Here is a 27,342-nt window from a genome sequence, read left to right as displayed (position 1 = left end):
GTGGAAGAGGAGTTGTCTTGAACTACAATCTTTGACAATGGAAATTCCATCTCTTTTCCATGTGCCAGAGCTTTGTGTCCTTTGGGATGTATTCCTGGTCTCTCAAAACCAGAATTATACGTAAGAAAAGCCTAGAAATGAGTCATAGGCAGCACATGCGCGTTGTCTCCTATAAATAATGAAATAGCTCTACTAAATAGAAAACAACTATGCTGTGGTGTAACTTCTAAAAAGAAAATGCAATTTGTTTATTTTCCTAATTTAGGAAATATATAATACTTATTTGTAAAATTGGAAAGTTAAACATTCATTAGTAATGTAACTTTAGAAGCAAATCATACTTTTCTGTGAAAAGAAAATAGGGAGGAAATGGGTTTCTAGAAGGAGAATGGTTCTTTTTTTTTTTCTTCTTTTTTTTCCTCTTCTCCCCCCCCCCTCCACCAAGTAGGGAAATAGAAATTTGATTAATGATGAAGAAATATGATTGTCTGCGGTTTGAAGCCGATGGTCTGTATTTTTGGTATTCAGAAAAGTGAAATTCCCTTAAGCATATTTTCAGACTCATATAATTAATGTTCTACTCCAGACACCGAAATTAGAGCTTGTAGCTTTGTTTACTTTTATGTAAGTATAAATTATTATACCTATGAAATGGTGTTCAGTCATAAACCATTTTTTATTATATTAAATTGTCAAAGACCTCTACTCTGTCATTTTCTTCTTTGCTGTTGTACAAGTAGAGCAAAGCACATCAGTTTCTCTGATGCAGAAGTACTTGAATATTATTGTTATTGCTATTTCTCAAAAAATATTTTGTGCAGAATCACCTTTTTTTTTAATATCTGACCTGTCTTTTCATTCCTTCTTTTTGGTTCTTCCTGTTTAAGGTGAAATTTAATTACCCTTATCTTATAATGGCAGTGGAGTGTCGAAGGATGAGTTAAATACTAGAAGCTCAGTCTTACAGCGTCTGGTTGGTTGTCTTATCTGGGTTTTAAATGTTGTTTCTTTCCTTTACAGAATGCTGCCTTTTTATATGGCCTTGGTTTGGTCTACTTCCATTACAATGCCTTTCAATGGTAAGTTGGAATAAACTAACAGTATCGGTATTGTGCGTGTTTTATTGGTAGGTGAATATTTCAACTTCAGTTCAATGTGAGTGTATGATGGTTTATTTTTTTATTATAGGTACAATGTTGGACTTCATGAACTTTTAAAGGTCATTTCCAGCCTTAACAATTCTATGATTTTATGTTTGAAGATATACTGTCGTGGGTCACGTATCTGACTTTACTGTAACATACCTGTGGCAACCACAGAAGTTGCTTGAAAAGGAAAACACAGAAGAAAGATTTTAGTTCCTTAAAATATGATACAGCAAGGGGGGTGGATCAGTGCGACTTGACAGGTTTTTGTGAATTGTTGGTTTTGGTGGTCTGTAGCCTGTGTTTGCTTGAAAGCCTGTTTACAAAAAGCTTTACTTTTCTCTTGGAAAAGCAGTGGCAAAGTGGGCTGGTTTTCATTTAGTGTGTAATTTGGTGATATTTATATAGCTGTATAATGTGAAAGTTTTAGATGTGAGAAGCAATACACTCAGACTTGAATCAGAAAGTTTAAAACTGATGCAAAAATTTGGAAAGAGTTGTAAATTCTGGCAGGGAATTGGAAACTGAAAGAGGCTGCTGTTGGATATGGTGGGGGTTGGTTTTCAGTTGGGGTTTTGCTTTTGATTTTGCTTTATCAGTGATGAGAGAAGAATGATGAAAACTCAGTCACTGGAGTTCTACTGAAAGGTCCTCAAACTTTCCTTGGGGTTTATTCTTGCAGAGATATAGTTCATGTCGTTGGAAAAAGTCAGAAAGGTGCAGTGTTTAGGTCAGTGCTTTTTTTTCCATTCAGTATAGAAACTGTTAACAAAACAAGTGTTATTTTACCAGCATGGACTAAGCATGACTGCAGGCAGGGAGTTGCTAAGTGACTACTGACTGATAGTTTGGAGCAATAAAGTGGGATTTCTCCTCCCTGTGCCCTCTCCCACTACCCCCATTGTTTCTATATATCTGTGTGCTTTCATCAGGATAATGTAAATAAGCTTCTGTTCTTCAAATTAACGTAAGTTGGTTAAATCATGAGCTCAGAACTTGGATTTTTTTTTTTTTGATCTTACAACTTACTGCTTCCTTTATTGGTAGTGGTGAAATTAATGCCATGTATTGTATGTGGCCTGCAATTCTATTGCATTCTAATGAACCAGAGAAGAACAGAAAAGTTTTCAGAAAACATGAGAATCCACCATTTTAAGATTGTGATCAATCCTGGTTGAATTTCACCAAGTATCAGAATGTTCTTGTTCTTATGCAGGCTTGGCTTCATTATTTAACATTGAAGAGTATGTTGTGCACCAGTTCTTCTTACAAGAGGTGTCTTGTTACAATTTGCACTGTGAAAATGGTAGAAAACTGTAAGATAAATAAGACAAAGTAGATAAATTTAGAGTGGTTGATTTTTATTTTTTTTTAAAGACCATCTGTTCAACATAGACTTTTGCCATCAGCGAATCGTGCTATTTAGCACCTTGGAGTGGATGGAGCAACAGAGTCAGGTGATTGCGAGGCCTAAATATTAGTAAATCAGAGCTTTGAATTAATTCAGAATTTTCTTCCATGCCTTTAATTAAGCTTATCGAGAACATGAGTAGAAATTGATGCCTTAACTGAAGATGTTTTAACTGCACATAAGAGCTTTGTGTTAAGGTTGTGTAGAATAATGGTGTTTGCCGTTTCATTCATACTACTAAAGTATGGTACTAAGGAAGTTGTGTATCATTAAGAGTATCGGGTAGGATTTTTAGAGAAAGAAAATCTAGAGCAGATAAAATCTTAACACCTTTGTGTGCATTTTTTTTTTTAATCCTTTTGAGTGCTCCCCACCCTTCATATGTTTTCTTGGGGGCAAGAGGAGTGGGATGTGTGGTTGTGGGTGTTTAATAATAAACTTGGATGTGAAAGCAAGTCATTTACAGTAGATACGTTCTTCTTTGTAGATCTTAATCCTCTTGCAGATTGCAAAGAGAATCGTGCTTCTTTCAGAGTGAAATGCTGGTCAAACTGCCTTATTTCCTGCTCCAGCTATTCCATCTATTTATGTTCATAGAGTACACAAGTCTCTACATTTTGGGCAGGTAGAAAAGACCTCTAGTCCATTTAAGGTGGTTTAAGCTATTGTGCTTCATCCATGAACATATTTTTTTTCCACACCACTTTAGATATTCACAGATTTTAATGAGTGGCATGTACTTAGTCGTCCTAAAAAGGAAGGGGTAAGGAAGTCTTTGATGTTTTTTCATGGCTCATATAAACAGGGATAATAAGGCAGAAGTAGGAATAAGGTCAGTTTTCGAATTCTTGTTCACATTTCTACATTATTTTTAAGTTTTCCAGCTTTCATAAAAAGGGTTGGATTGGGTCTAAGACACATGCAATTTACTGTAATTCAGTATTGTGCACCTCTCCATATACTAAAGCAGCATTACAGCATTACCTTAACTGTATAAATCTTGACTGATACACCATTTTATATTGGTGATTTTGTTTGACTATTCATGTAAGAAGTGTGATTTCTCAGCATATATACAAACGATGCAATAGTGTCATCAGACCAAAGCTATTCCATGCAACTGTTATAGTAAAATACGCCATAAGGGATTAGCTCCATAAGTTGAATCAAGTATAGTAAAATAGGTCTTGCAGGTACTCTGCTCTTTTACACTATTTATCATCAAGCAGTAAGTAAAGTGGTTGGATGGCTGCTGTTTCCATTTCTCAATTAGGGCAGAACAACAGTAGAACAGAGATAGCTGAGATATTCACGTAACTTGAATAATTTCCTATCCTCATTAGTTGTCTTTTAGATTGAACACGTTTAAATTTCAGTAGTTCATCAAAGGCTGTGTTTCACTTCTGTGCAACAGCTGCATCCAAGTGCAGTGGCTTGGATGCCATTTTTTTTATTTTACTTCAGTAAGGATTCTCAGGCTGGCTGGTCTATCTGCTGAATTACACCAAGATAAAAAGATGGAGTCCAAGCTCTGCAATTGTCTTGCAACTGGCTCTGACACCCTCTTTGGATCCTGGTGTACCAACTGTGGTGCTCCAAGGCCACCTGCAGGGTTTTCGGTGACCATTACCTTGCAAATTGCTGGACAGTATGTGTGAGAAAGATACACTGGTCCTCAGAAACACCTTACAGGTCACCAAGGTCAGTCACCCGTATTGCCCCAGTTAGCACACCCTGAGGCTCCTCTGACAAAGGATTCATTATCAGCTGTTGAAGTTAAGTGTTAAGTAAAACTCAGTCCTTCAGCACTGATGCTTTTGCAGGACAGAGTCTTGAAAAAAGCCAAAGACAAAGCAAGAGATGATCCCTTGTCCTCACCTCCATGGCTAAAGATGCAGACTGCCTGAGGAAAGTGTGTCATCTCTGACTAGAACTTTTTGATTCTTCTGTGGCCATCCTTGCCAAAACAGAAGTCCTGTTGTCATCTGTTCAGTAACAAGCAATATCTAGAACTGCCATCCTTGCTTCTGGCTCCTTTCAAGTAACCTCACAGCCAGCCCAGTCTATTTGCACTTCTCCATCCTGGCATCTTTAGCTTGGAGAAGAGGAGACTGAAGGGTGACCTCATTCGTGTTTATAAATTTGTAAAGGGTGAGTGTCAGGAGGAAGGAGCCAGGCTCTTCTCAGTGACAGCCAATGACAGGACAAGGGGCAATGGGAGCAAGCTGGAACATAGGAGGTTCAAACTGAACATGAGGAAAAGCTTTTTTGCTGTAAGGGTTACAGAGCACTGGACCAGGCTGCCCAGAGAGGTTGTGGAGTCTCCTTCTCTGGAGACATTCAAAACCCGCCTGGATGCGTTCGTGTGTCACCTAGTCTAGGTGATCCTGCTCTGGCAGGGGGGTTGGACTGGATGATCTTTCGAGGTCTCTTCCAACTCCTAAGATTCTGTGTTTCTGTGATCTCTGTAAGCCAGGGTGTTCCGTACACTGGAATTTCTTCTGTTGACGTAAGTTTGACTCCTTCAAACATGGACATAGGAGTTCAGCACAAAAAGCTAGTTTCTCCTCTTTAACTCCGATTCAGAATTAGATCTTTACATCAAGAAGGCAGCTGCAGTCTTTCATTATTCTCATCTAACTCAGGTAAAGACATTCAATGACAAGAAGGAGCAATGCCCACTGGGAGAGTGCAGCTCCCCCATCTCCAGAATACAAGCACTCAGCGGTCCCTCTACATCCCATCTCTGCTGCTGCTGAATTTCACAACCCTCCAAATGCCAGGCAAACAGCTGAAGGCAGCCCCGAGTTATCTGTGGTACTGCATCTCATCCCTTGATCACCGTGCAGGCCTCCGGACACCCGAGAGTCCCCTCTCTCCTCAAAGTCTTTTGAAGGCCTCAGTGAGGCAGGAGCATTCTTTTCCACGTACCTATAGGAAAACGCACAAAACTTACCATCACCTGCGAGATGACTTTAGCACAGTCACCCAGGACCATTTGCTTGAGCTGAAGGACTCTGGTGTCTCTCTTGCTCTCTCTGGCTGTCGCTGTCTTTCATCTTTTTCCAGAAAATGAAGGTTTGCTCTTCTCACAGTCATCCTGAAATAGTAAAGCAGCTGTTTAAATTGGTTTTAAAATACCCAGGTCTGCAGTGGAGCATAAACTTCTTTTCAGTAGTCTCATGTGCCAGCCTTCAGTATTGCACACCTTAATTCATCTACCCAGGAAACTAATGTTTTATGGTGGTTGCTTTTTGCCTGTGAAAGTGGGAGAGTCCTGTGCTGTCAAAGTTCATTCTTTGCCCTTCTTTTACATCTGGTTTTTTTCAGAGGTAAGCTGTTAATAACAGTGAGTTTTGTCTTTGAGGGAATAGTTATATATTTTTCTAGCAGGACCAGATCCTTCAGTTGGTTCTCAAGCTGCCAAGTGATTGGCAGATCCAAGGAACTGAGCTCTTCCACACAGAGAGTAGTCAAGTGGGTAGTGGGGTGTGTTGGAATGCAAACCACCTCCTTCTCTTGTGTGGGAACACGCCACCTGTCCTGCAGACAGCAACCACTGGACTGCTTCATCAGATGTGATGCCTGCTCTGCATGCCTCCATGTGTAGCAGCAGTTTGTGCCATGTGGAAGGTGCACAGCATTTGATTAAATAGTCCGGTGGTTGCGGTTTGCATGAAAGGCGCTGAGATTCACGCAGCTGACAGTGACATTGTGCTGGTAATTGGCAGTCTGTGGAGTTCCTGTGGAAAGTCCAGGAGGGATCTAATTTGAGATTGGAAAAACGGCTTGCTTACCTGTGATCTTCAAGGTGCACATCTGCATTGGTGCTTCTTTCCCAGTTCTGTCAGAGTCCTTTCAGCTCGTCTGGTGCTTGTAGTTATTTTCATAAGGAGAGCAGAATTTAAACATCCAAATACTGCTTTGTCAAATGTTGCTCAGGCTTCAGGTGGCTGAGTCTGTGTTTGTATTTTTTAGGTATATAAAATCAGAATGTACATCTAGACTACACATACTAATTGTAATTAACCATTAACCTAGCAGCAATTAACTTTCTCTTATGTTGTCCTATCTTTCCATGTCTGTGTATCAAACCACTTCTTGGATTGATGAAAATGCATAATAGCTGCTAATGCTGGGAAAAACCCTACTCTCTGCCGCTGTTACAAAGAGATGTTTAAAGGCTCTACTGCTCAAAATATTTTACCTTTCAACTCTTACAATCCTATGGGCAGAGGAGTTGTATATAAAACCTGGAAGTATTTCATAAAACTGCAGTGTCCTGACTACTGCTGTATAGGTACTTTTTTAAATGTTCAAGCTATGATTATGGGCTTGAAATAAAAAAATGTCTATCATAGCCTCACATTATTTTCATTAGTGAGACTATGAATTGATGTGAGGCTTAGAATAGGTGGCCAGAAAATTAAGAGAGGATAAGATTAAAAAAAAAAGTTTCCCTCCAGTTGCATCAAGTATTTTTCTTGATATATATTAGAATAATGTTGTGTTCCTTTATTTTGCAGGCTCATTCTGATTTTCATGGTTTTTTGTTTGAAATTTGCAAGTGTTAACTTTTAAACAGTTAAATCAATGCTGTTTTATTGTATTATTTTTCCTAGTTCAAAGCTGATTTTATTCACAGTCTATCCAAGTAAAAACTTCCAATAAAAGTCTTAGGAGAGTTCACTAAATGTTTACTATGCTCTGCTATTAATTATTATTCAGCTCCTTTCTTCACTTTCATAATTGTAGTCATTCTTGTATAGAAGAGTAGGTAGAAAGATAGCTGCACTGTTGGTTTTGGAAGTCTTGATTTGGAGATGATACATTCATGCCATTTTTGTTTCTCCTGAATTACTGTAGCAGTGCTGTGTAAAATGTAAGCCCTGAGGTGCTTTTCATCCTCCATATGTCTGTTTTCCAGTCCTGCTTTCCCATTTTGTTGAGTGTTAGATAGCCTTTCCTGCCTGTTTGTGGAAATGCTCCCATTCTTGGAGAAATTTATTACTTAGTTTAAATAGTTCTTTTAGACTCAACCAAAGTGTTGTTTCTTATCAGGTGGTTGTCAGTATCTTCAGAGAGCAAACTGAAAGTTGCCTCTTGCTGAATTTAGATGATTGTCATTTATTTCTGCAGTATGAGTGCTCCCAGCCCTTCATTTGATGATTTATCTGTTGGACTAATGTATGTTTAGTCTGCCGAAGGATTAAAATGAAAAGCTCCATGCATGAGGCCAGTGAATTGATGGTAGAGACCAACAACCTGCTGAGGAAGGCTGTGTGCCATCATCTCTGAAGGAAGCTGTTAGCCTCTTAAGCCAAGTCGTGCGACACATGTGACAGATCATCAAGCTATTAGGTTGCATCTGCCCTTCTGGTTTTGGTCAAACCATAGAAGAGCTTTGAGGGAAAACATCTGAGTAACTTGGATGCCTTGGACCCTCTAGACCTGTATCTTTCTGGGTGTAGGCTTGGGCAGAGGATGGAAAAGCGATTAGTGGAGTTTCAGAGCAAAGATCAGCATTGAGGATCAAGCTCCTGCTGGATCCAGAAGGCCCAACTCAGGCAAACAGATGGGCCAGGAGGGACTGCAGTTACCAACACTGGGCCATGTTCTCTCTCATTTCCCTTTGCTACTACAACGCTTGCTCCTGTTTTCCACCTCTCGCTCCCACTTCCTCTGATGTTGTACCAAGCCCTGATGCCATCCGTGTTGAATATTATGGAGCACTTACAGCTGAAGTGGATGTCAGGGATGTTGCAGATGTTTTGCTATTGGTGTAGTAAGGGACTGAGTCTGAAGCTCTGGACATGGCACTGGGAAACAAACAGCCCCAAAACAGTACTGAAGTTTTTAGCATAGTCCATGTTCTTGACGTGTCCTGTAATCTTGAATGCATTGCTATTTTGTTTAAATGTTTCTCATAGGCAAAATTAGATCAATATTAATTCAACTGTGGTGTAGAATTGCGTATCTGTTTGTAAGAGTTAATAAGTAAATGTCTTTCCAGAGTTTGAGTGGTTTAGTCTATGAAAATTCTACTGACTATTTAAATCAGGCTATAGTTATCAAATTAGACATGCACGTCTACTGCTGCTAGAAATTTTTGAAAATGCTGCCTTTATTTGTGAAATTTTGATGATGCCTTTTTTCACAGAAGTAGTGGAAGTAATTTGTATTTGTGATTATCCATGATTGTCATCCTGGAAAAACTACAAATTGCATAATCAATTTAGAATTAACACCACTAGAGTTAAGTAAGACACTGCCAGTATCTTGAATGGAGAAGATAAAATATCTGATTTTTAGTCAGAAAAGCTGCTTTGGGGAATATTTGGTGTATTCTTAGAACATAGTCGCCTTAATTTACTGGTGTAATTATGCTTCACTACAAGTTTAAATTTGTGTTACCTTTCAGAATTCTCTTCTGTATCCAAGGATACAGAATTTAAGATGCAAGCAAGACACTGACCCAGGAGTTCCCTAACATTTTTAGTACATATGAATTCATCCTTAAATGTAAATCTATCACATATTGGAAATGGAAAGAAAATGTCTAAGTGGAGACACTTTCAAACCGAACTCTCTACCAGTGTGTCCGTTCCATTGCCAAATCAATGCAATGGATGGGAGCAATCACTGCTCCCTGACTACGCTCCTTTGAATTTTTTAACCTTTCAAGGAAATAATACTTTTAAAGCATCTCTGCCATTCCTCCTGAAACCATCACTTTAGGAGTAATCAAATACAACTGAAATGTACAGCTAGAATATTATTATTTAGCTGTTAGCCTGGTAACTCCAACAGTGGTGAAAAGGGTACAGAGAATTTTGTTTTGACTTGATTGATTATGTTTTCCGAAGTGTCCATCAAAATGTGTTGAAAAGCATGCTGCTGCTTCCTGCATAGATTGTGTCTAGAGGAATGTTGTCTTGTCCTACAAATTTTCTTCCTCCTTGTGCATTTTGGGCTTGTGATGAGCGGGTTCTGTGCTCAACATGACGCAGTCTTTTCATGTTGGCTGATGATGATAATGTACTGCTTTTTAAGAGCTGTGCTTCTCTGAAAAACTGGGGTAGACAACATTCTTGTTCTTTTGAATGAGTGAAATTACATGTTCAAACTAAGTTTCAAAACTGTCCTTAAAAGTAATTTGTTATACTTGTGGCTTCAACTCTTTTGCTCACCTGTGGCAATGAATAATATTTCCTATTTGCTAAGCAAGAGACTATAAAAACATTTTTGTCCTTTACAATATCTCCTAAGCTTTTCTAGAAGTCCATGTTTCAGTGATCTTTGCAACTGAGACATGGCATAGGGAATATATGGAAATACTGTTTTCTGACCAAAGAAGTTGGCTGAAATATGAAGAATGTGAAGTTCACGAAGTGTATATGAGCATGGTCACAGTCACACATCTGGTATAAAATTGCAATGTCTTTACTCTTGATTTTTGCCTACTCTTCAATAGGGACCATAGACACTGGTTTTCTTTGTTTTTAGAACTTAGGATACTGCCTTTGAACAAGAAGCGATTAATAGATTTTAAATATCAATGGCTAACATACTGTGTACCATGTTAGAGTTAAGAGAAGAAATGCAAATATACAGTCATAAGATTTATACTTGGGCATAACAAAAGCATAGCTTAAAATATGTGCTGGTATTAGTGATTAGCCCAGTCTTTGGCCTTCCAGTTTGAGTGGTGCCCTTGTAGATGATGATGAACATACTCTTACGAGACATAGATGCTTGTTTGTTATGATTTTTCATAACAGTGTAGATATGGAGGTACGCGATTCCTCACCACTCATACTGTTCTAGGGAAGTTTAGATGGTTTGTGACAGACTGCTTAGCTGGTGCAAGTTTGTCCCTTTTGGACTTCATGTGCTCATTTTCCTTGTGTAAGCAGAAAAGTAGGGTACCAGGTAAGGAAAGCATTTCTGAAACATTGCAACAGAAGAAGCTTCAGTACCACAATACAAATGTATTCTTTTTTTTAAGTCCATCTGCTCTTAAGTTCTATTTGAACAAGTCAGATAATGCTTTAGGTACAATTTTGTTGCGTTGTCTAGAGGAAGTTCTGTGCCTTTGGTTTGCTTTGCCGTCAAGAATGAGAAAAGAGCCTGTAAGAATCTTAAAGCCAAAGTGTTTTTGCTGATGGGTTAAAAAATGATTTATGTGTTTTGTGAATAAAAACGTCTATGAAAGAACTTTATTGACTTTCCTATTGCAACTGCTAACCTTTTGTCCATATAAATAACACTGCACCTGAAGAGTAGGAATGAAGTCAATTTGCCTAAGTGTGTGTGATTTTCAGCGCTGTGGTAGTTTCTGTCCAGTGTCCCTGTGCTGCTTCACAGTGGGTACAGTTCTCCCCACAGATTTGCCTGTCATTTGCCTGCTTACCATCAGTGTCTGGAGTTACTTATGACAGCAAATGGGACTGGGCTCCCTGGCCTAGGTGCATGATTCCTGCCCTAAGTGAGACTGATTCTGGCTTCTGTCTTTGTAAGCAGTGGTGTATGCGAAGGTATTTTGTTTTAACCTTCTGTTGAATCTCAAGTGGGCTAACACAGTGAGTCTTAGCTTCTTAGCTTTCTTTCTGATTTTATGTACTTGGCCTGAGAGGTAAAACAGTCCTGTTTAGAACTGTGTTTTTTCTACTCTCAAGATACAGTTGTTACATAGCATTTTTAGTTTATGTGGTACAGCGCCATCATGAACAGGGGCATGTGTAGAGAGGATTTAAGGGTAAGGAAGTAGAATCAGAGCCAGCTTTGTCTGTCATGGGAATAGCGACATGGCAAGTAACATTGGAAATTACAGTGGGAGGAGGTGGAAGGCTTTCATAGCTGTGTTTTCCTGGAGGTAGTTGAGTGACTAGAAGGTACTGGAGCAGTAGGTCTTAGCTGAGTCCCTACAAGGCGCTGGTGCTAAAAAGGGGAAGACAAAGTGGAAAACGGAGCAGGTTGGTGCAGTGGAGGAGTTGTGCCTGATCTCTCCTTCTAGGCCTTTAGTTCTGCTGCTGCTCTTGGGGGTCTGTTCTACCTGGAACCAAAAGCAGCCTAGCAGTTGGCTGTGATACGAATGATCGCTGTATTGTTCTAAAGTTGCACAGATTTTGTTACTAGTTCTTGAGTCGTCCTTTCTGAAATAGCAGATACGTTACTGTGTTTCATGTGGCAAATTAATTTCTCTAAATTGATTGAGAAGATTAGACAATCAAATATATCAGTGTATCTGGCGTACAAAATTACCCGGTCCTTGAAGAATCCAAAGCCGTGCACCAAAAACATTGCATGTAAACCATTATTCTGACATATTCTTCTGTAACAGTGCTTTTCTATCTACTTTCTGTTAGTCATATAAATAACATTGATAATTAAGTAATACTTCAATAAAAAATGATTTTTTTAAATCTGTGTTTTTCTTTCAGGGCAATTAAAGCATTTCAGGAGGCGCTTTATGTTGATCCCAGCTTTTGTCGAGCCAAGGAAATTCATTTGCGACTTGGGCTTATGTTCAAAGTGAACACAGACTATGAGTCTAGTTTAAAGGTAGGTTTAAGTCCTTTCAAATGGAATTAACATTTGTTACAAGTTGTGTTGCATCTTGAAACTGCAAGGAATGCGTAAGCATATAGCAGTTCAATACTACCTGGTTCAGAAATAGAAGTGTTTCAGTATGAAATAGCTTAGTCTAAAGACAGAGTAAGGGTAGGGTTTGACGGTGCTAGGAATACTCAGAAAAGCCCAGCAAAACTATTTAATTCCCACTTTTCTACAGTTAATAATTCTTTTATTTCTTGGTTTGAGAGTCAGCTTCTAAGGCAACAGTTTCTGGCTAATCAGTTAGAAATGGTTTGTATTAATACAGTACTTTGGTTCTTCTGTACCCCTTTAAATTCTGTTACTGCTTGTGTTCTTTTTCAGCCTCTAGTATGGCATTTTATCTCCCTCCATTGAACATCTTTTCCCTTTATTTTTCCTCCTTCTATTTTCTGTTCTATCCCCAAGTTCTTTCCTTCTCAACCTCTAAATTTTGGTATGTGTGTCTTGGAAAAAGGAAGTGTTCTTTAACAGAGTTTCATGTGCTGGGAAAACACCTGCAGGGTTGACAGTTTTGTAATTTGTAATTAAGTGTAACTTGTAAACACATTTCTGGTTATTAATCTCTCCTAGAACTACTTAAAACATTAAATGTTTTGTTTCCAAGAGTCCTGTGGCTTCTTTTTCCTGGCAGATTGTTTTCCTGGAAGTTGTATTTGTGAGGCTATCAGAATCGTATTACCCCAAGACTTAAAAGAGTAGAGTGTTACTCTCAATTTTTCTTTTCAGTATTTGTAATAGTGGGAAGCACTTCCCTCATCAGGCTTTGTTTTTTCCAGAGTCCAAGCTTTCACCTGCAGAGACAGGTGGAGTTGGGCATTGTGGTTAGAGAGGATGATCCCTGCATAACAGTAGGAAAGGTTGAGTGCATTGAATAGCAAAAGAGAGCAAGGGGAGGTAGAGATAGATCACTGTGTTTGGAAAGGGATTGTGTCCAAGGTTGGGCAGTTCTGTTTCCTTATACTTTGGCACAGTTTTAGTATCAGCTGTCATGATACATAGGGAATAAAAGAAGTCCTGAGGAAGTACATTTTGGTTTTATTTTTAAAGAATTCATGGACAAAGCAGAAGAGTAAATTTACAAGGAGGTAGTAAGCTTGTAATCAAGTAGTGAAAAGAACTTCTGCAGTTTAATTTTTAATAGAAGAAATTGATAAGAAATAAATAACCTTTTCCTGCTGTGCCATGAAATGTGTAATTCTATCACTGAATCAAGTATTTAAATAGATGCTATGAGAATTGAATCTAAATAATCTACCATGTTTGATCTTCACAACTTTGCAAAATAAAAAGGTTGCTTATCACAAGGATTTTGAGTATACCAAACTTAAAATTTTCAATACACCAGCTACAAATGGGAAAAACACCAAAGAAGTATGTTAAAAACAGAAAGAAAGTAATCTTTGGTAATGCAAACTTCTCATCATTCCATCACTTTTATGTGCAGTGTGATTAAGTCACTCACGAAATCAAATGGCAGCAACAAAAACAGCTTATCCTGAAACAGAGCGAAGATCTTCAAAAGGATGACGAAATAAACATGACGTGAGGGTTGCATTAAGGATAATTTCACATTGTCCTTAAATCAGTAAAACTGCACGTTGTTGCTATAAGGTTGTCTCATTTTCCACCCTGCAATCCTGATTGTGTTGTTTGGCACCCTCTGCTACATTGAATGGAGTGATTTTTTTATTATTATTATTATTATTATTTTTTCCATTTGCAGACTGAGATGGATCAGAAGTCTGAACCAGAGCAGATGCTAGATGCAATGCAAGGTAGATGGCAGGAGAGCGAAAGTGGGAAGGGAGGAAATAGAGCTGATGCAAAACATAACATGAAACTCTGCTCTGGAATGACCGTGTGAAAGTGCTACAGTAGAGTTTGTGGCTTGCTTCCTTAGCTATGGAAGTTGCACTCCTTAGCGGGGAATAACAGTGAGGAGCAGGGAAGAGAAGATGCAGTGAGATGATCCATTCAGTCTCGAGTAGTTTCAGCTGTTTTTAGTTCAGCTCAGCTGTGGATTTAATGCGGAGTCCTGAAACTGGTCTGCTTGGTTTGAAAACAAAGTATTACTGATTGGAAGATAACAGTTTGTGCATCAGAATGTACTGACTGGGGAGTAGACTAAGTGGAAGAAGCAGTAGCTTCTTTAAAAGCTAATCTGGCTGATCCCTGAGTTGAGGTTTAAAAAACCTTTTAAGCCAGAGTGCTGTGAGTGATAAGAATATGAGAGGCAAGTCAGAAAAATACTTCCTTGGTGAAGAGAACAAAATGAAATGCCAGTGTGGTGGTTATGCACAAGCATGGGAAAAATTAAATGAGAGAGATGATGATAGCATGCAAAGGGATGTTTTCACAGAATGTCTCGTCTCTTCACAAAAGAAAGATAAGTAACACAAAGAAATGAAAAGGCACGGTTGTCTTTTGGTTTGCCTTTGGTTTTGTGTACCTTTTCAAAAGGATCCAGGATTTCAGAGGATAGTTCTGAGGTTTAGGATTCAGCCTGCTCATGACTGGCCTTGAGTCCAGACCCTTTCCAGAGGCTCTATATAACATTTAAGCTTCCTGTTCGACACTGAGGTGGAAAGTGGAAGTAACTTTTTTTTATTTGGTATTCACTTGTGACTCTTCTGGATTTCACAGATTGTACCAACGTTGCATTAATGTACTTTGAAATATCATAATATTTTTGATGGTATTTAAACATTCATGTTAAGTCTGTAATTGCTAAGAATAAACCATTGCCAATAGATGAGTCATTGTCAGTAAGAGTCTTCAGGCAAAGGGGGAATATGGGAGTCTGAAGGTCACATATTCCATGTTTTTCACAATTTTAGACCGTTAACATAAATCATCTATATTTTATGTAAGCAATTTAAGCACAAAATTAATTTTTACTATTTTAAGATGTTGATGATCAAGATAATTACTAGAGTGCTGTTTAACAAGCGTAAAATCAACTCTGTGTTTTTCGAAATTACTGCTTTTGCATTTTTTAAAACATTGCTGCAGTTAAGACTTGCAGATTACCATGAGAACCCTTGACTGGTCTGTTATCCCATTGCCATAAACTCTGGCAAGAACACCGGTGCTGTTGAAAATTACTTGTCCTTTGGGCTTACATTAAGGGAAAAAAAAAGTGGCCCTTCTGGTTGAAAAGAAAGAAGACAAGTCCTTGTGTAACCTGACGGGGCAGGATTACCTTCAGAGGTGATACGTGAAAGCTGAATTTGCCCCATTCATCAGAATAGTACAGTTAATTCCAAAGTCTTGTAAACAAGGCAGTGTCTTTGAGGATGTGAGGGGGAATTTTATTATTGGTTACTATAGCAGAAACATACTATTAAGCTCTGTCTCACAGTCGTAACCTTTTCACGCTTCACTGCGTCCTTTCCTACTTGCCATTTCCTACAAACACCACTAGAAGTATTGTGTTTGATGGTATTACCTGTGGTGGCCCTGTGATAATCTGGAAGGAAAATAAGGCAGGATCTCTAGGAATAGAATACATATTTTTATTGGTTCAGTAAGCATAGTTGGAAGAAATGTTCAAGCTTCTGAGTATGTGTCACATTATTTCTGGCATGTCACTTGCTATCCAAGTAAATTTGTATTTATTGCATCTATTTTTTCAATTTTAGTCTCTTTTTTCATATATAATCACCTTGTCTTGCACATGTGTCTCAGTTCTTAAGTATTTTTGAATTTTAACCAATTTCTAGTGAATGCATCAAAGAGATTTCAAAGAGAAGTTCCTAGAACAGTCTTGCATGAGGTGCTGCCCCAGAGCCATTAGAGCTCTGCACGCTGGGGACCTGGTGGTCTGGTTGGCTTGGTCTGCAGCAGGGGCAGCAAGTGACTGGTCCTGGGGCTGGTCTGTTGGGATGTGAAAAATTCCTATGAAGGAACTGTCCCGTCCACACAGCAGCTGCTGTGCATCGGGCAGGCCCTGTGCCTCCTGTCCAGCTGGAAGCTGAATGCAGAGCTGGAGCATGAAAGGGGAGCTGGGCGTGCTGCACAAGACCACTGGCGTGCATAAAAGAGAAGCTGAGGAAAAAAAGAAAAATTACAGCTTTGATATTATTTGGTCTAATAGTTGAGTTGCATTAGAAATGGCAGGTATGGCAAACCAGTGTTCCATCTGCTGCTCATTCTGCTTGGTGACATTGAGGTATCGTCATGGGCTTTCAGCGGGGAGTTAGGGCTATGACCGTGAAAGCCCTTTGAATGTAAAATTCAGTTCACTTCTGTTGATTGTTTGCTGAAAGACTACCTAAGGGAAAAAAATAAATCTTAGGTTTTCGTATTTATTTTAATTATGACATTGAGGGAACAGTGGTTGAGTTGGGAGATTTTCTGTGGGTTTGGTTTTGTGAGGGTGTGTTTTGTTTGTGTTTGGGGTTTTTTTGGTGGTGAATTTATTTATTTATTTATTCATTGTGATGGGTGGTCAGTAGGGACTCTGGGTGCAAGCAGGTTATTTTATGGCAAATGAAGGTGTGTCGTGCTTTGAGAATTTTGTTTGGTTTTTAAGTATTGCAGATGCATCCTGTACCCAGCAACAAAACCCTTAGAAGACTGAGAACTCAGTTTCTCATGTTTTCAATTATATGCCTTGTAGTAGAATTACTGATTCTGCCCTTCACTTTCAGAAATTCTGCCTCCTTATTTATACACAAAATAGGTCTCCCAGTAGTTTGCTTCAGGCTTATGCTTTGATCTTTCCTGTAAATCATGAATCTCAATATAATTTAATTTTTAAAATAATTTTCCTAAAGATTCTCATTTGTTAGTAATGTTAAGACATACTGCTTATGTTAGGATAAGAAAAAGGCTGCGAAAGAATCAGAATTTATTGGGAAAATATGCATGAAGAACATGAATATGCATGAAATAGTCGAAAATTAAATACTGATATACAGATGAATAGCTCAAAGTACTTCCAGTCAAACACTTTTCCATCACTCAAATAATTATCCTGTCTATATTTATCTCTTTATGAAAGATAGTTTTTAGCTACTGCAGCTATTGTATGCTAACGTTTAGCTGTTACAGACATATTGTTCATTTTTTAATGTTCTTTTTCTCAGAAATAAGTAGGAATGTTATTTATGAAAGTGAAAATTTGTTTTTAAGCCAAGTGCTGTTTCTCATCCTAGTTATTTTTCGTATGTGCTTAGATTAATAATTTTTATGCTTAAACATGTTAACTTGAAATCTTATGTATTCATTTTAATTATTAAAGAAAAATTAACTAGTCAAAGTACATACAGTTACGACAACTTTTAATTTCTTGCATTTACTTTTAGATCTGTAATTCTACCAGTAACTAATTGGCGGTGTTTAAGTAAAAACCAAACCAAAAGGAAGGGCTTTAGCTATTGCAAGGTGGATATGCAAGATTCCAGTCACTTCACCTAAAAAGCCTTTTGTGGAAAGCAAGATAAAATTAGTCAGAAAAATTGTAAGTGGTTGGAAAATGGCATTTGGGAATGAAATTGCTCTGTGAGTCTTGTGTACGTGTATGATGGAGAGACATACAAGCAGTAAAAACATTTTTAAAATGTTTTTTAATTTTTAAAATTTCTTTTTAACACAGCATGGCACTGTAATCAGACTGCAAGAGTTATGGTACAAGTGGGTTTGACAGTGAATCACAATACCACAGTATCTGACCAACAGAGTGTTTTCTTTTGTTCTTTCTCACTTAGTTTTGTTTCGGTTTTTGGGTCATTTTGGAGTTTTCCTGGAAAAGAAAGCTGTAGGTGTATTTTAGAAACTTCTCAATTACAAAGAGGAGTGAACGCTAACGTTGAATTGACGTGCTGTGTGGCATCTTCTGTCATCTGAGGGGAGAGGGAAAGAAACCATGAGAAGATAAATAGTTGACTTGGAAGTCGAGCCATGAGTATTGCTGCACTTACTTTGTGGACCCTCTCCTTGTGAGAGGTATCTTGGTGCGGGTTCAGTAGCCATAACTGAAAGGTGGGCATACAGGACACGCAGTAGTAGCTGGCTCTGCATCCCAGCTCGGTAGTCACAGATACCCGGCGAGGATCGTGCTGTGCTCTCAGTTCAGCCTGGGTGGCTGTGTGGGCTGCAGGTCCTGAAATGACCCCAGCTCAGGGCGCTTTGGCTCCATGGTGATGCTGGGGATGCAGCAGTGGGGATAAGTTTCCAGGCATCCCATTTCCCTGTGGTATTTTTTGCTGTGGGCTGTCCTTCGAGCTGTAATTCAGGAATAGCTAGATTTTGATGGAGCACAAATAATGATAAAACAGGCAGGCAATGTATTAAGATAGCTCTGTGAAAAATGCTCTGGAGTACTGTATAAGATGTTGGTCTTTCTGCTGGAAAAGAATTTTTCATATACAGCTAGCGAAAACAACATGCATCTGAACGTACTGCTGCTACTCAGTTTGTGTGTATAGGTGACCTTGGTTTCTTCTGTCCTCCAGCAGCTTTCTTCTGCCGAGTAACAGTTTTCCTCAGTCTGGAGAATTTTGTTTTGTTTTGGTTTTTTTGAATGCTGGACAAAAGTAACAGAGTGCTTGTGCTACACAAACCCTCATCTTCCGAGCTGAATGTGTTCTGAATTGAGGAGCCGCTGGAGAGCCAAGCAATGAGCTGACGTAGCAGCAGCACATGCGGCACGTCCTCTCCTGACCCTCTCCCCTGGCCCCTAACGCGCCTGGCAAATGGAGGCTTGGCGCTCGGCCACGGCAGATTACGCAAGGCTCTCTGTGTCCTACTTCTCCGAACAAAGGCCGCTCTGAGGAGCGTAGGCATCACACCTAGGTCACACAGGCAGAAAAAGCCATCTCCTGACAGAGTTTTACTGAGTCATGATGGAGCTTTCCTTCATGGTAAGTCTGTGAGAATTGTCAGGTTTCAAATGATGGCTTGCCTTGCTTGCTAAATAAATACAGAACTGCGAGCTATTAAACTTGCTAGTGTCATCCTCGAGAGGAGGAGGGAGTAGAAGCACTATTTTGAGGAGTCAGGCTTGGATGTAAACAGAGAGAGTACTGAAAATCCTGCACTAAGAATTAAACGGTTATTTATTGATTAAACAAACAACAATACTTGCCTCTCTAATTGTAAAGGATTAATTTCTTAGGAGAATTGGGTGTTTAATTTTACTGACGAAAACATATTAAGTTACCTGAGTCAGTGTCAGATTACTGTTATTTTACTACCAGACCTAATGGTTTCATCAGTTCTGTTTCTATGCAGTCCACTGTAGTTCTGATCCTTAGAAAGGTTACCTTGGAAATTGTTTCCACAATCAAGAGGCAAGTCAAGGGTTCCAGAGAGGAGGCAAAACAGGCTGGAGATACTTATGCAATTACAGATGGTTACAAATCAAGGTATATTATGACTTGAGCTGCACCTCTTGAAGAGAGCCTGTTACATTTTAACATTCAGAGCACTGCCTTCTAGGTAAATCCTCTTACTCAGGATTTGAATTTCTATAGACTGCTGTCTGCCGTGAGGTATTGTGCGTCGTCTCTGAACTGCAGCGGCCTCTCCTGCATAACAACTATTTCACACAGCAGTAGCCAGCTTCAGAGCTGCAATATCTGAGAGAAGTGCAGATGTGTGCTAGCCGCTTCTGCTTGTTGCAGAAACAGAAGTTGGAAATGATCACTGCTTTTTTTAATTTTTTGGTTCTGGTAATTGTGATCAGTGGATCTGCTTTTGGCTGATGAGTTTTATGCGTTAGAATGCATGCGTACTTTTTCTTGTCTGATTTTGAGTATGCGACGGGGAGCTTTGTATTGTTTATCTGGCAAGAGGTGTAGGTTTGTTCGCGTATGTGAATTTCAAAGGTTCTGGGTTTTCTGTGTATTGCTTTGTGATAATGTTTAGTGTAAATGGTTCATTTTGCTGCAGTTTTGGGCTTTGGTTTCTTCATTTCTTTACTGTTTGTAGCCTAGGGAACAGTGCAGGCAGAAATTTACTACACTTAGAAAATTTGCATAATGTGGATTTTGAAATGTAAAACTCAGCTAGTTTAGCAGCAAGAATTTAGATTTTTAGGCAGCATTGCTGAGTGTATTCCTGCTTTTTTTTTTTTATTGTACAGCACTGATACTATTAGCATATTTAAATATTAAAATGGTTAGATTTTCTTATACGGTTGCCTGCTTTTTTTTAGTGAGTCTCCCTGCAGTAACCCTTCTGAAAAGCTACTACAGAACAGTTATCAATCATTTCTTTTTAGATCTGCTCAGTTTTCATGAAAGCATTGCTAGGTGAGAGCAAATTTGTTCCTTTCTGCTTCATCTTTTCATATTAATTGTTAGTGACAGTGCGAGATGACACATCTGTACAAAACAGATCTTGTACCATTTAGATCGGTACACTCATTGTGCAGGCCAAAGTATATAGGTCTGTTTCTTTTTCTTTAGTCAGGCAAAATGCAATATAAAGTAGAATGTTTTATTTTTATTTAGCCTTATTTTTTTTAAGTTGCCTGCTTAGTAGAGTCACTATGGTAACCGACTAAAGGATGTCTCTGAGGCTCACAACCTGCATTGCAATGTAAGTGAGGGGAGATTTTAAGTTCTCTGACTGCTGAGCTCTAGGAAAAGGAACAGGCCAGGCAGAGAGCTAAGCTAATATTTAAAATTTATAAGCTGTTATTTAATGCTTGCTCTAAGGTTGAAAAGTTATTTTATTAGTAATGTATATGTGAGTTCATTGTTTTCTGTGCTCTCTTCTGGGAATGATATTGCTAAAAGGTTCATTAAAAATCGCAAATTTGTGTTACCATTCAACTCGAGTTTGTTTCATTTTTGAAAAGCTGTTATATATTACAAATGATGTTGATGGAAGTCAGTGAGCAGGAGGTAAGCTGTGTCACTGTGTGCCTTGCAGAGCTCATGAGACTGTCTCCATTCTTTTTTTCTATGCTTTTCTGTAGATAATACATTAATTTTCTAACAATTTTTCTGTTAGAAATGGTTATTTAGAAATTTGTTGCTCTGTTAAACTCTTCTTGTAAATCTTTGAGATGTATGTTATATAGTTATGCTATACACAAGGTATTATTAGGACCATGAGGAAAGTTATGTAGCATCTAGTAGCTCTATGTATGACATTAATGAAAGGGAATTGCTTATATATCCATTAATAAGGGGTTGGGTTTTTTTCTTCTGAGTAATAAGCTCCTGATGTCACCTAGTTTTGCATCTTGAACAACTGTAGCTAAATAACCATTTTTGTGCCAACAAAATAAAATTTACTGAAGTACCAGAAATGTTTTCTGTATTAGCAGCCACCTGAAACTGTTTTGTAGATAACTGTATTTATTTACAGTAGTATTTTATATGCTCCTTTTAGGTTCCCATATTCCTAGGCATTATTCACTATATGAATATGTTAGTCCAAATTCTACACCATATAGGAATTTTTGATAAAGTTTTTGGAAAAGTTCGGAGACACTTGAGTTTGTGTGCCTGCTCCATTCATTTTAACGCACTCGGTTGTGTTTTGAGCTGTAAAACAGCGCTCACTGCGTTAGCGTGACCCCTGACTGCTCACAGCCTGATCTTCTGACAGAGGCAGCCAGACTTTGTGCTCTGCTGGTCTGGTCTTTTCTAGGAGAGAGAAATGCTTGGCTCAGAACTTCCAAATACAAAGATGTTTTAAACGATATTTTTAATTTCTCTTGAGCAAAAGTGATTAAAAATAACCAAGCTTTAGTGTTTAACTGAAGTTATCTTCATACCTGGTGGAGAGGATGTAAGAACTTACAAACTCCTGATTAACTCATGTTTTAATGTAAAGGTATTAATTTTAAGTGCTTTTTGACAAGAGATCATTTTTTAAACAAAGACTTCAAATCACTCAATATGAAGGAAGAGTATTCTGTTTTTTCTAGATAGACAAACTGACTGCTTCGATGTTCATCTCCATGATTCTGTGAGCTAGTGTGATTGCATACCCAGTTGTGTATTCTGAGGAAAACTTGACCTTCTGATTTTGACCATTTGTTTGATGCAGTCATTTTTCCAGATGCTATCCCAGTTTTGCAAAGATGTTTGTTTCCATCTTATATTACTAGAAGCATTGCTATGTTTGCGATAAAATAAATTTACTTCCCTCTAGTAAACAGTTGAATGGAAATTGAAAGTGGTTTTCTTTAAGACACATGGTAAAATGCAGTATTTGTTTTGAAGTACAAAATTGATTTATTCTTAGTGATTTGCCATAGTGCTAGTATTACTTTGAAAAACAAATTATTTTTTTTCCAGCATTTTCAGTTAGCTTTGATTGACTGCAATCCCTGCACTTTGTCTAACGCTGAAAGTAAGTAACCTATAAGTATTTCTATTTATTGTGTTGTTGATTTTTTTAAAAGTCTTATGCTCACAACTGTATCAATTTTTAATGGACCAATCCTTCAAAATCAAAAGAATGAGTACTGAGAGAGGGAGACTACAAAGCCTGTCTCCATCTGTCAATGGAGACAGATGTTCCAGTGGAATTGGGGATTGATTTAGTAAATGGAGTAAGTAAAAATTGAAACTTAGCTTAGTAATTGCTCTGAAGACTTGAGTTCTGGAGGAAACACACTTTTTGACTCTTTATTTTTTATAAACATAGTGCTCGTGCACACATTAGGGTAGTAGTAATTATTTAGAACTTGATGGCATCTTGAAAATATCTCATTTTTCAGTGAGTATTTAATGCCATTTAAATTTATAGATATAAAATTCAGCATCAGTCTTATGCTGTTGAAGTAAGAAAAAGTGCAAAATGGAATTTGATTGATTAGATGCCAACATTATATTCTTCTGTACTTGAATGCATGAGTCTTAGTGTAGTATGATCTGTCATATGCAGTATATACTGTAGGCTGTTAGAGTATTCTCCAACTATTTATCAGTAGTTAGTGGGACTGTATGCAGGAATAAGCATATGTTCCTGCATGTGTTGGGAGTCTGTAAGAATTAAAAAGCACACAGTTGTGAAGGAAATTACTCCCTCGCTTTTTAAGGTACTCGCTTTTTAACTGCATTCTGCTGCTGTTGGTGTTGAGCTTAAGTTACCTCCTAAGTCTTAACTTCAGAAGCATTGGATAAAGTATTTAAAAGCATTTTTTGAATTCTTTAATTCAGAGCTGGATCGAATTGTGAATATTGTCAGCGAGGGTGATGAAAGGGGGTTTGTTTGCATGGGTGAGCCTGCTGGCTGTATCGCTATCAAGGAGTCGGCTGTGCTACAAGGTCTTCTCCAAAGCTCTGTCACTTACCAGGAACAGGCACAGATGATTTTGTAAAATTGTTTGCAGAATTCTTTCTCAGTCAATAGGCTGTTATTGTTTTCTACCAGCTGTGTGCCTCTAGATCATATTTCATGCTAGTTCATACTACTCACTAACTTTATTGGGTTTTATTGTATCTCTGAATTTTTGTAAGGTTTTCCTAGCTCCTCCCCCACAGCCTCTTGTGCCCCCAGATTTATGTTGAGGTATGGCCTCATGCAAGGGTTTCTTTGCCCCGTGGCCTTGGTCAAGGAGCCTGACAAACTGAAAGAAGGGGAGAGAAGAGAAAGGAGAGAGACTTTGTCAGGTTCTCCTGTGCTACACAGTGGAAAGAGAACCGGGCACTGCTCCAGGGTGTTGGGTACCCTCACATAAATGCTTGAGATTGCTTTAACCCTGCTCCTTGCATTTCTAAAGGCTGGGTGAGTAACAGCATTACAGCCAGTGTCTTCCTAGCAGAAATGTTTGAGTATTTCTATTGAAGCAGTCTCTGATGTGACACCTTTCATTTCTTTCCCCTGCAAGCCATAGTTTTGTCTTGTACTTTCACGCTGAAGGGGTTTTGCTATGAGGGGAAAAAATAAAGGAGATATTTTTTTTAGATAAAGAACTCCTGAAACAAAAGCAGAGGTTTTGCTTTCATCAGTGCAGTGTAAAGTTTGTCAGTGTGGTGAACTTAATGGTTGTGTTGTTATGCAACCTTCAGCTAGGAGCACAAAAAGTTTATTAACATTTTAGATGATGCATTTCATTATGACCTGGTTTCTGAAGTGCACTAGGTTACTTAGGTTACTTTCTTTGTAATGAAGGACAAAGCAGTGCAGAAAGGGAGCTTTTCCCATCCCTTATGACCTAGAGAGAAACCCTAGAACTTCAAATTACCTGCATAAACCTCTGCATCATGCTCTTCTGTAGCTTTAAGAGAAAGAAATCCATGTAACTGAAATAAATTGAGCTTGGCTCAAACAGAGCTATTTTCTTGTAGTCCTCAAGAACATCAGGCAAAAGTCTGTCTCAGAGGAGTTTTTCTTTCCTCATCAAATCGGAATAAGGGTTACATCCATCTCAGCAAGCTTTAGCTATCTACCAGTTGATGACTACTCTAGGTTAGCCCTTCTCAAGCTTGGAGATCAGGCACTCTCCCTTTTCTTTAGTAATTTGAACAGCACAAGGATGATTTTCACTCTGATTTTACTCTTGAACAACTTTTATTTTCTTTCTCCAGCCAGCAATTTTCTTGCCTCCAAGAGCTGCTAGTAGTAGTATGGTATTTGTGCAATTTGTGTGAGGAATTTAAGGTGCTTTACAGTAATGATCAGAATACCGTCTGTTATTAGTGCTTTTAGTTCTGTTTAACAGGGGAAAAACAATACTTAAAAAACCAACGCCTAAATTTAAGGTCTTGTATAAAGCTAGGAGTGTATAATATAGTTTTCTCTTCTGTAAGCCAGCTTGTCTGTCCCTTGGCAGCTGAATGAAAATAAAAAATAAGTATTTATTCCTAACTCAGTTATGTGCAAAAAATATTACCTACATTCTTTTGTTGCGCATCTCTGCTTAGAGAGATTTATTGCAGAGTTTGCTGAAAGGCTAATGGACTCTGCATTTCAGAATACAAATAAAATCCATGGTCTGCCTTCCTGCAAAATCAGTTTGCAGTCTTAATGCTTTGTTAGGGTACGTATTCGTTCTCTGTTAGTTCTGTTATACTAAGTGTAAAATATCAATGTGAACAAATAATTTTTTCTGTCTTCAAAATACAATTTTTTTTGCATTGATAAATCTGAAACATTGTTTAACCCTCACTTGAAAAAACATACTGAAGTTGTTATAATTCGTTAAAACTAATAATTTTTATTTTCCTGTTCTTACAGTTCAGTTTCACATCGCCCACTTATATGAAATCCAGGTAAACTTTAAGGTCCTTTTTTTAAAGTGCAGTTTTGTTTCTAACTATATGTTATAACCAGTCTGTGGAATTGAGATTATAGATGCTTTTGTAAAGTCAGGCTTGAATCACTAAAGAAACTTTATTTGCTTTGGCTAAAGTAAATTATTTTGTTTGTGCCATTTTATAAAATGGAGTAGCTATTTTAATAAACTTACATATTTGCTAGTCTCCCAGCTTGAGTGCCAGAATAACCCTAAACATAATTTTGAGTATAATTCTTTTATGAGATTATATATAGATATAAAAATATATAATTTTGGTATTTTTATATATATATTCGTATTGTTTCTCATACATACACAAAGTTGAGTCTAGCCCAGGTACCTTTTTAGATATGAAATTTTCAAATTTAACTGATATGTGACAGATACTTGAGATCTGAGGTCAACAGAGCATAAAGCTGTGTTGTTAATTCTATATCAAATCCTACCACAGGTGGTTGTTTTTTTTTTTTTTAGATGAATCTCTTGGGATATTATAGAACACTGAGCTTCCAGAATATAAGTAAATTAGAACCAAGTAGCTATTTCAATAGCTATTTTATGTTTGTAATTTGACTGACTGGTCATATAATGTAGATTGTATGCCCTTTTATGATGTTTATAGGCATTATATGACTGAGGAAGGGATATGACATGAAAACAAACACTGTTGTAATTAAAATGGATGTCAGACATAAACTACCTTTTCAGTCAGTTGAAAAGGAACCTTGATAAAGTAAGTGCTGTCTCTTGATGGCACAGTGAAAAACTACTTTAGGTATTTATATGTAAATAAAAGATACAGATTTGTTAAGTAAGGTGCTTTTCTTCTGAATGCTTTTGAGGAAAAGCTATAGACAAGACAGAAATCCCCTGTCCCAAAACGTCATTTAGAAACTTCATGGCCTGTTGTGGTTGTTACCTGGCCACCATCCAGATTTCACTCTGAGCACTGGAGCACATCTGACACATTTATATAACAAAGCATCCTCAACACGTTTGATCTGCTGGAGCGAAATAGAAAGTTGAACATCTCGGGTCACCATGCCAAGTGCCTTATCTCATTGCGTGACCAGTTACCAGTGCTTTCTCACTGACAGTCACAGGCAGCAGGAACTTTATTTTAACTCAAGTCAGAGCAAAGATGTTTCAGTGCGTTCTGCGATTGGACTTGGGTTGTCTCTCAGTTCTGGCTGGGAGGGGCATCTTCTTTTCTGGAATTTGAGAAACTTGGAAACCCAAATGGTCTTGACTTCATTCTGGATATTACCTCTGACACAATGAAGAATGTTTTTGGAGGCAGGCTGGTTGCTTGGTTTCTTTTAAATGACACAGTGCTACAGTTTTCTGAACCCCTCCATGGTTTTGAAAACTATCTACTCTAATATTTAAAGCAAAAGTGAATTCATTCCTTAATTACATACCTTCACAGTACTGGAGTTTAAATGATTGGTTGCCAGCCTCTGAACAAGAGACTATCCTAGCGCTGATAAAGAGTTCTCTGGGATTTTTCATGCTGTTTAATGCTCGTTTCTATGATTTAATCTGTGGCAGCTTGAGTCCCACTAGCTGTTTAGGGTGATAGCTTATACAGGGTCTAAAGGAAGATGTTGGATTGGGGTCCCCTCCTCCTTCTCATTTCTAAGACCACTCACGATGCAGCCAGTATCAAGGACTTTGGATTTTTGGAATTAACATACCTAAATAAAACACAATGTAAACATTATGACAGTTTTCTGTAATATTTTAAGGCATATATGTAGACAGGTTTATAAAGGGTAGATAATACAACAAATAACAAAAGTAAAAAAAATAGTCTAGATTTGGAAACCGTGCACTACTTTAATAGGCTTTTCTGAATCCTCCCCAGCATGTAAACATCTCTTTCAAAGTGGCAGTATTAGGCACTAACATTTACCTATTTGACGTCTGGATTGCTGCCTCTGCTGTCATGCTGTATG

The 27,342-nt window shown here is 38.1% G+C and overlaps 1 protein-coding gene across 1 annotated transcript in view; it reads left to right on the top strand.

Moving 5' to 3' along the window:
* The window catches only part of KDM6A (lysine (K)-specific demethylase 6A), a gene marked incomplete at its 3' end in the record, with an annotated part of 104,200 nt that overhangs the window by 39,336 nt on the left and 37,522 nt on the right, over nt 1–27,342 (top strand). The window contains exons 3-6 of the mRNA XM_010183698.1: nt 1,021–1,079; nt 12,000–12,120; nt 22,437–22,491; nt 25,324–25,358. Coding sequence (XP_010182000.1) covers nt 12,082–12,120; nt 22,437–22,491; nt 25,324–25,358 — 129 coding nt within the window. The remainder of the gene's footprint in view (nt 1–1,020; nt 1,080–11,999; nt 12,121–22,436; nt 22,492–25,323; nt 25,359–27,342) is intronic.

This window comes from Mesitornis unicolor, unplaced genomic scaffold, assembly GCF_000695765.1.
Source record: "Mesitornis unicolor isolate BGI_N332 unplaced genomic scaffold, ASM69576v1 scaffold14854, whole genome shotgun sequence".
Classification (NCBI taxonomy): Eukaryota; Metazoa; Chordata; class Aves; order Mesitornithiformes; family Mesitornithidae; genus Mesitornis; species Mesitornis unicolor.
Note: the sequence above shows the minus strand (reverse complement) of the source record. Positions and strands in the feature narration are given on the sequence as shown.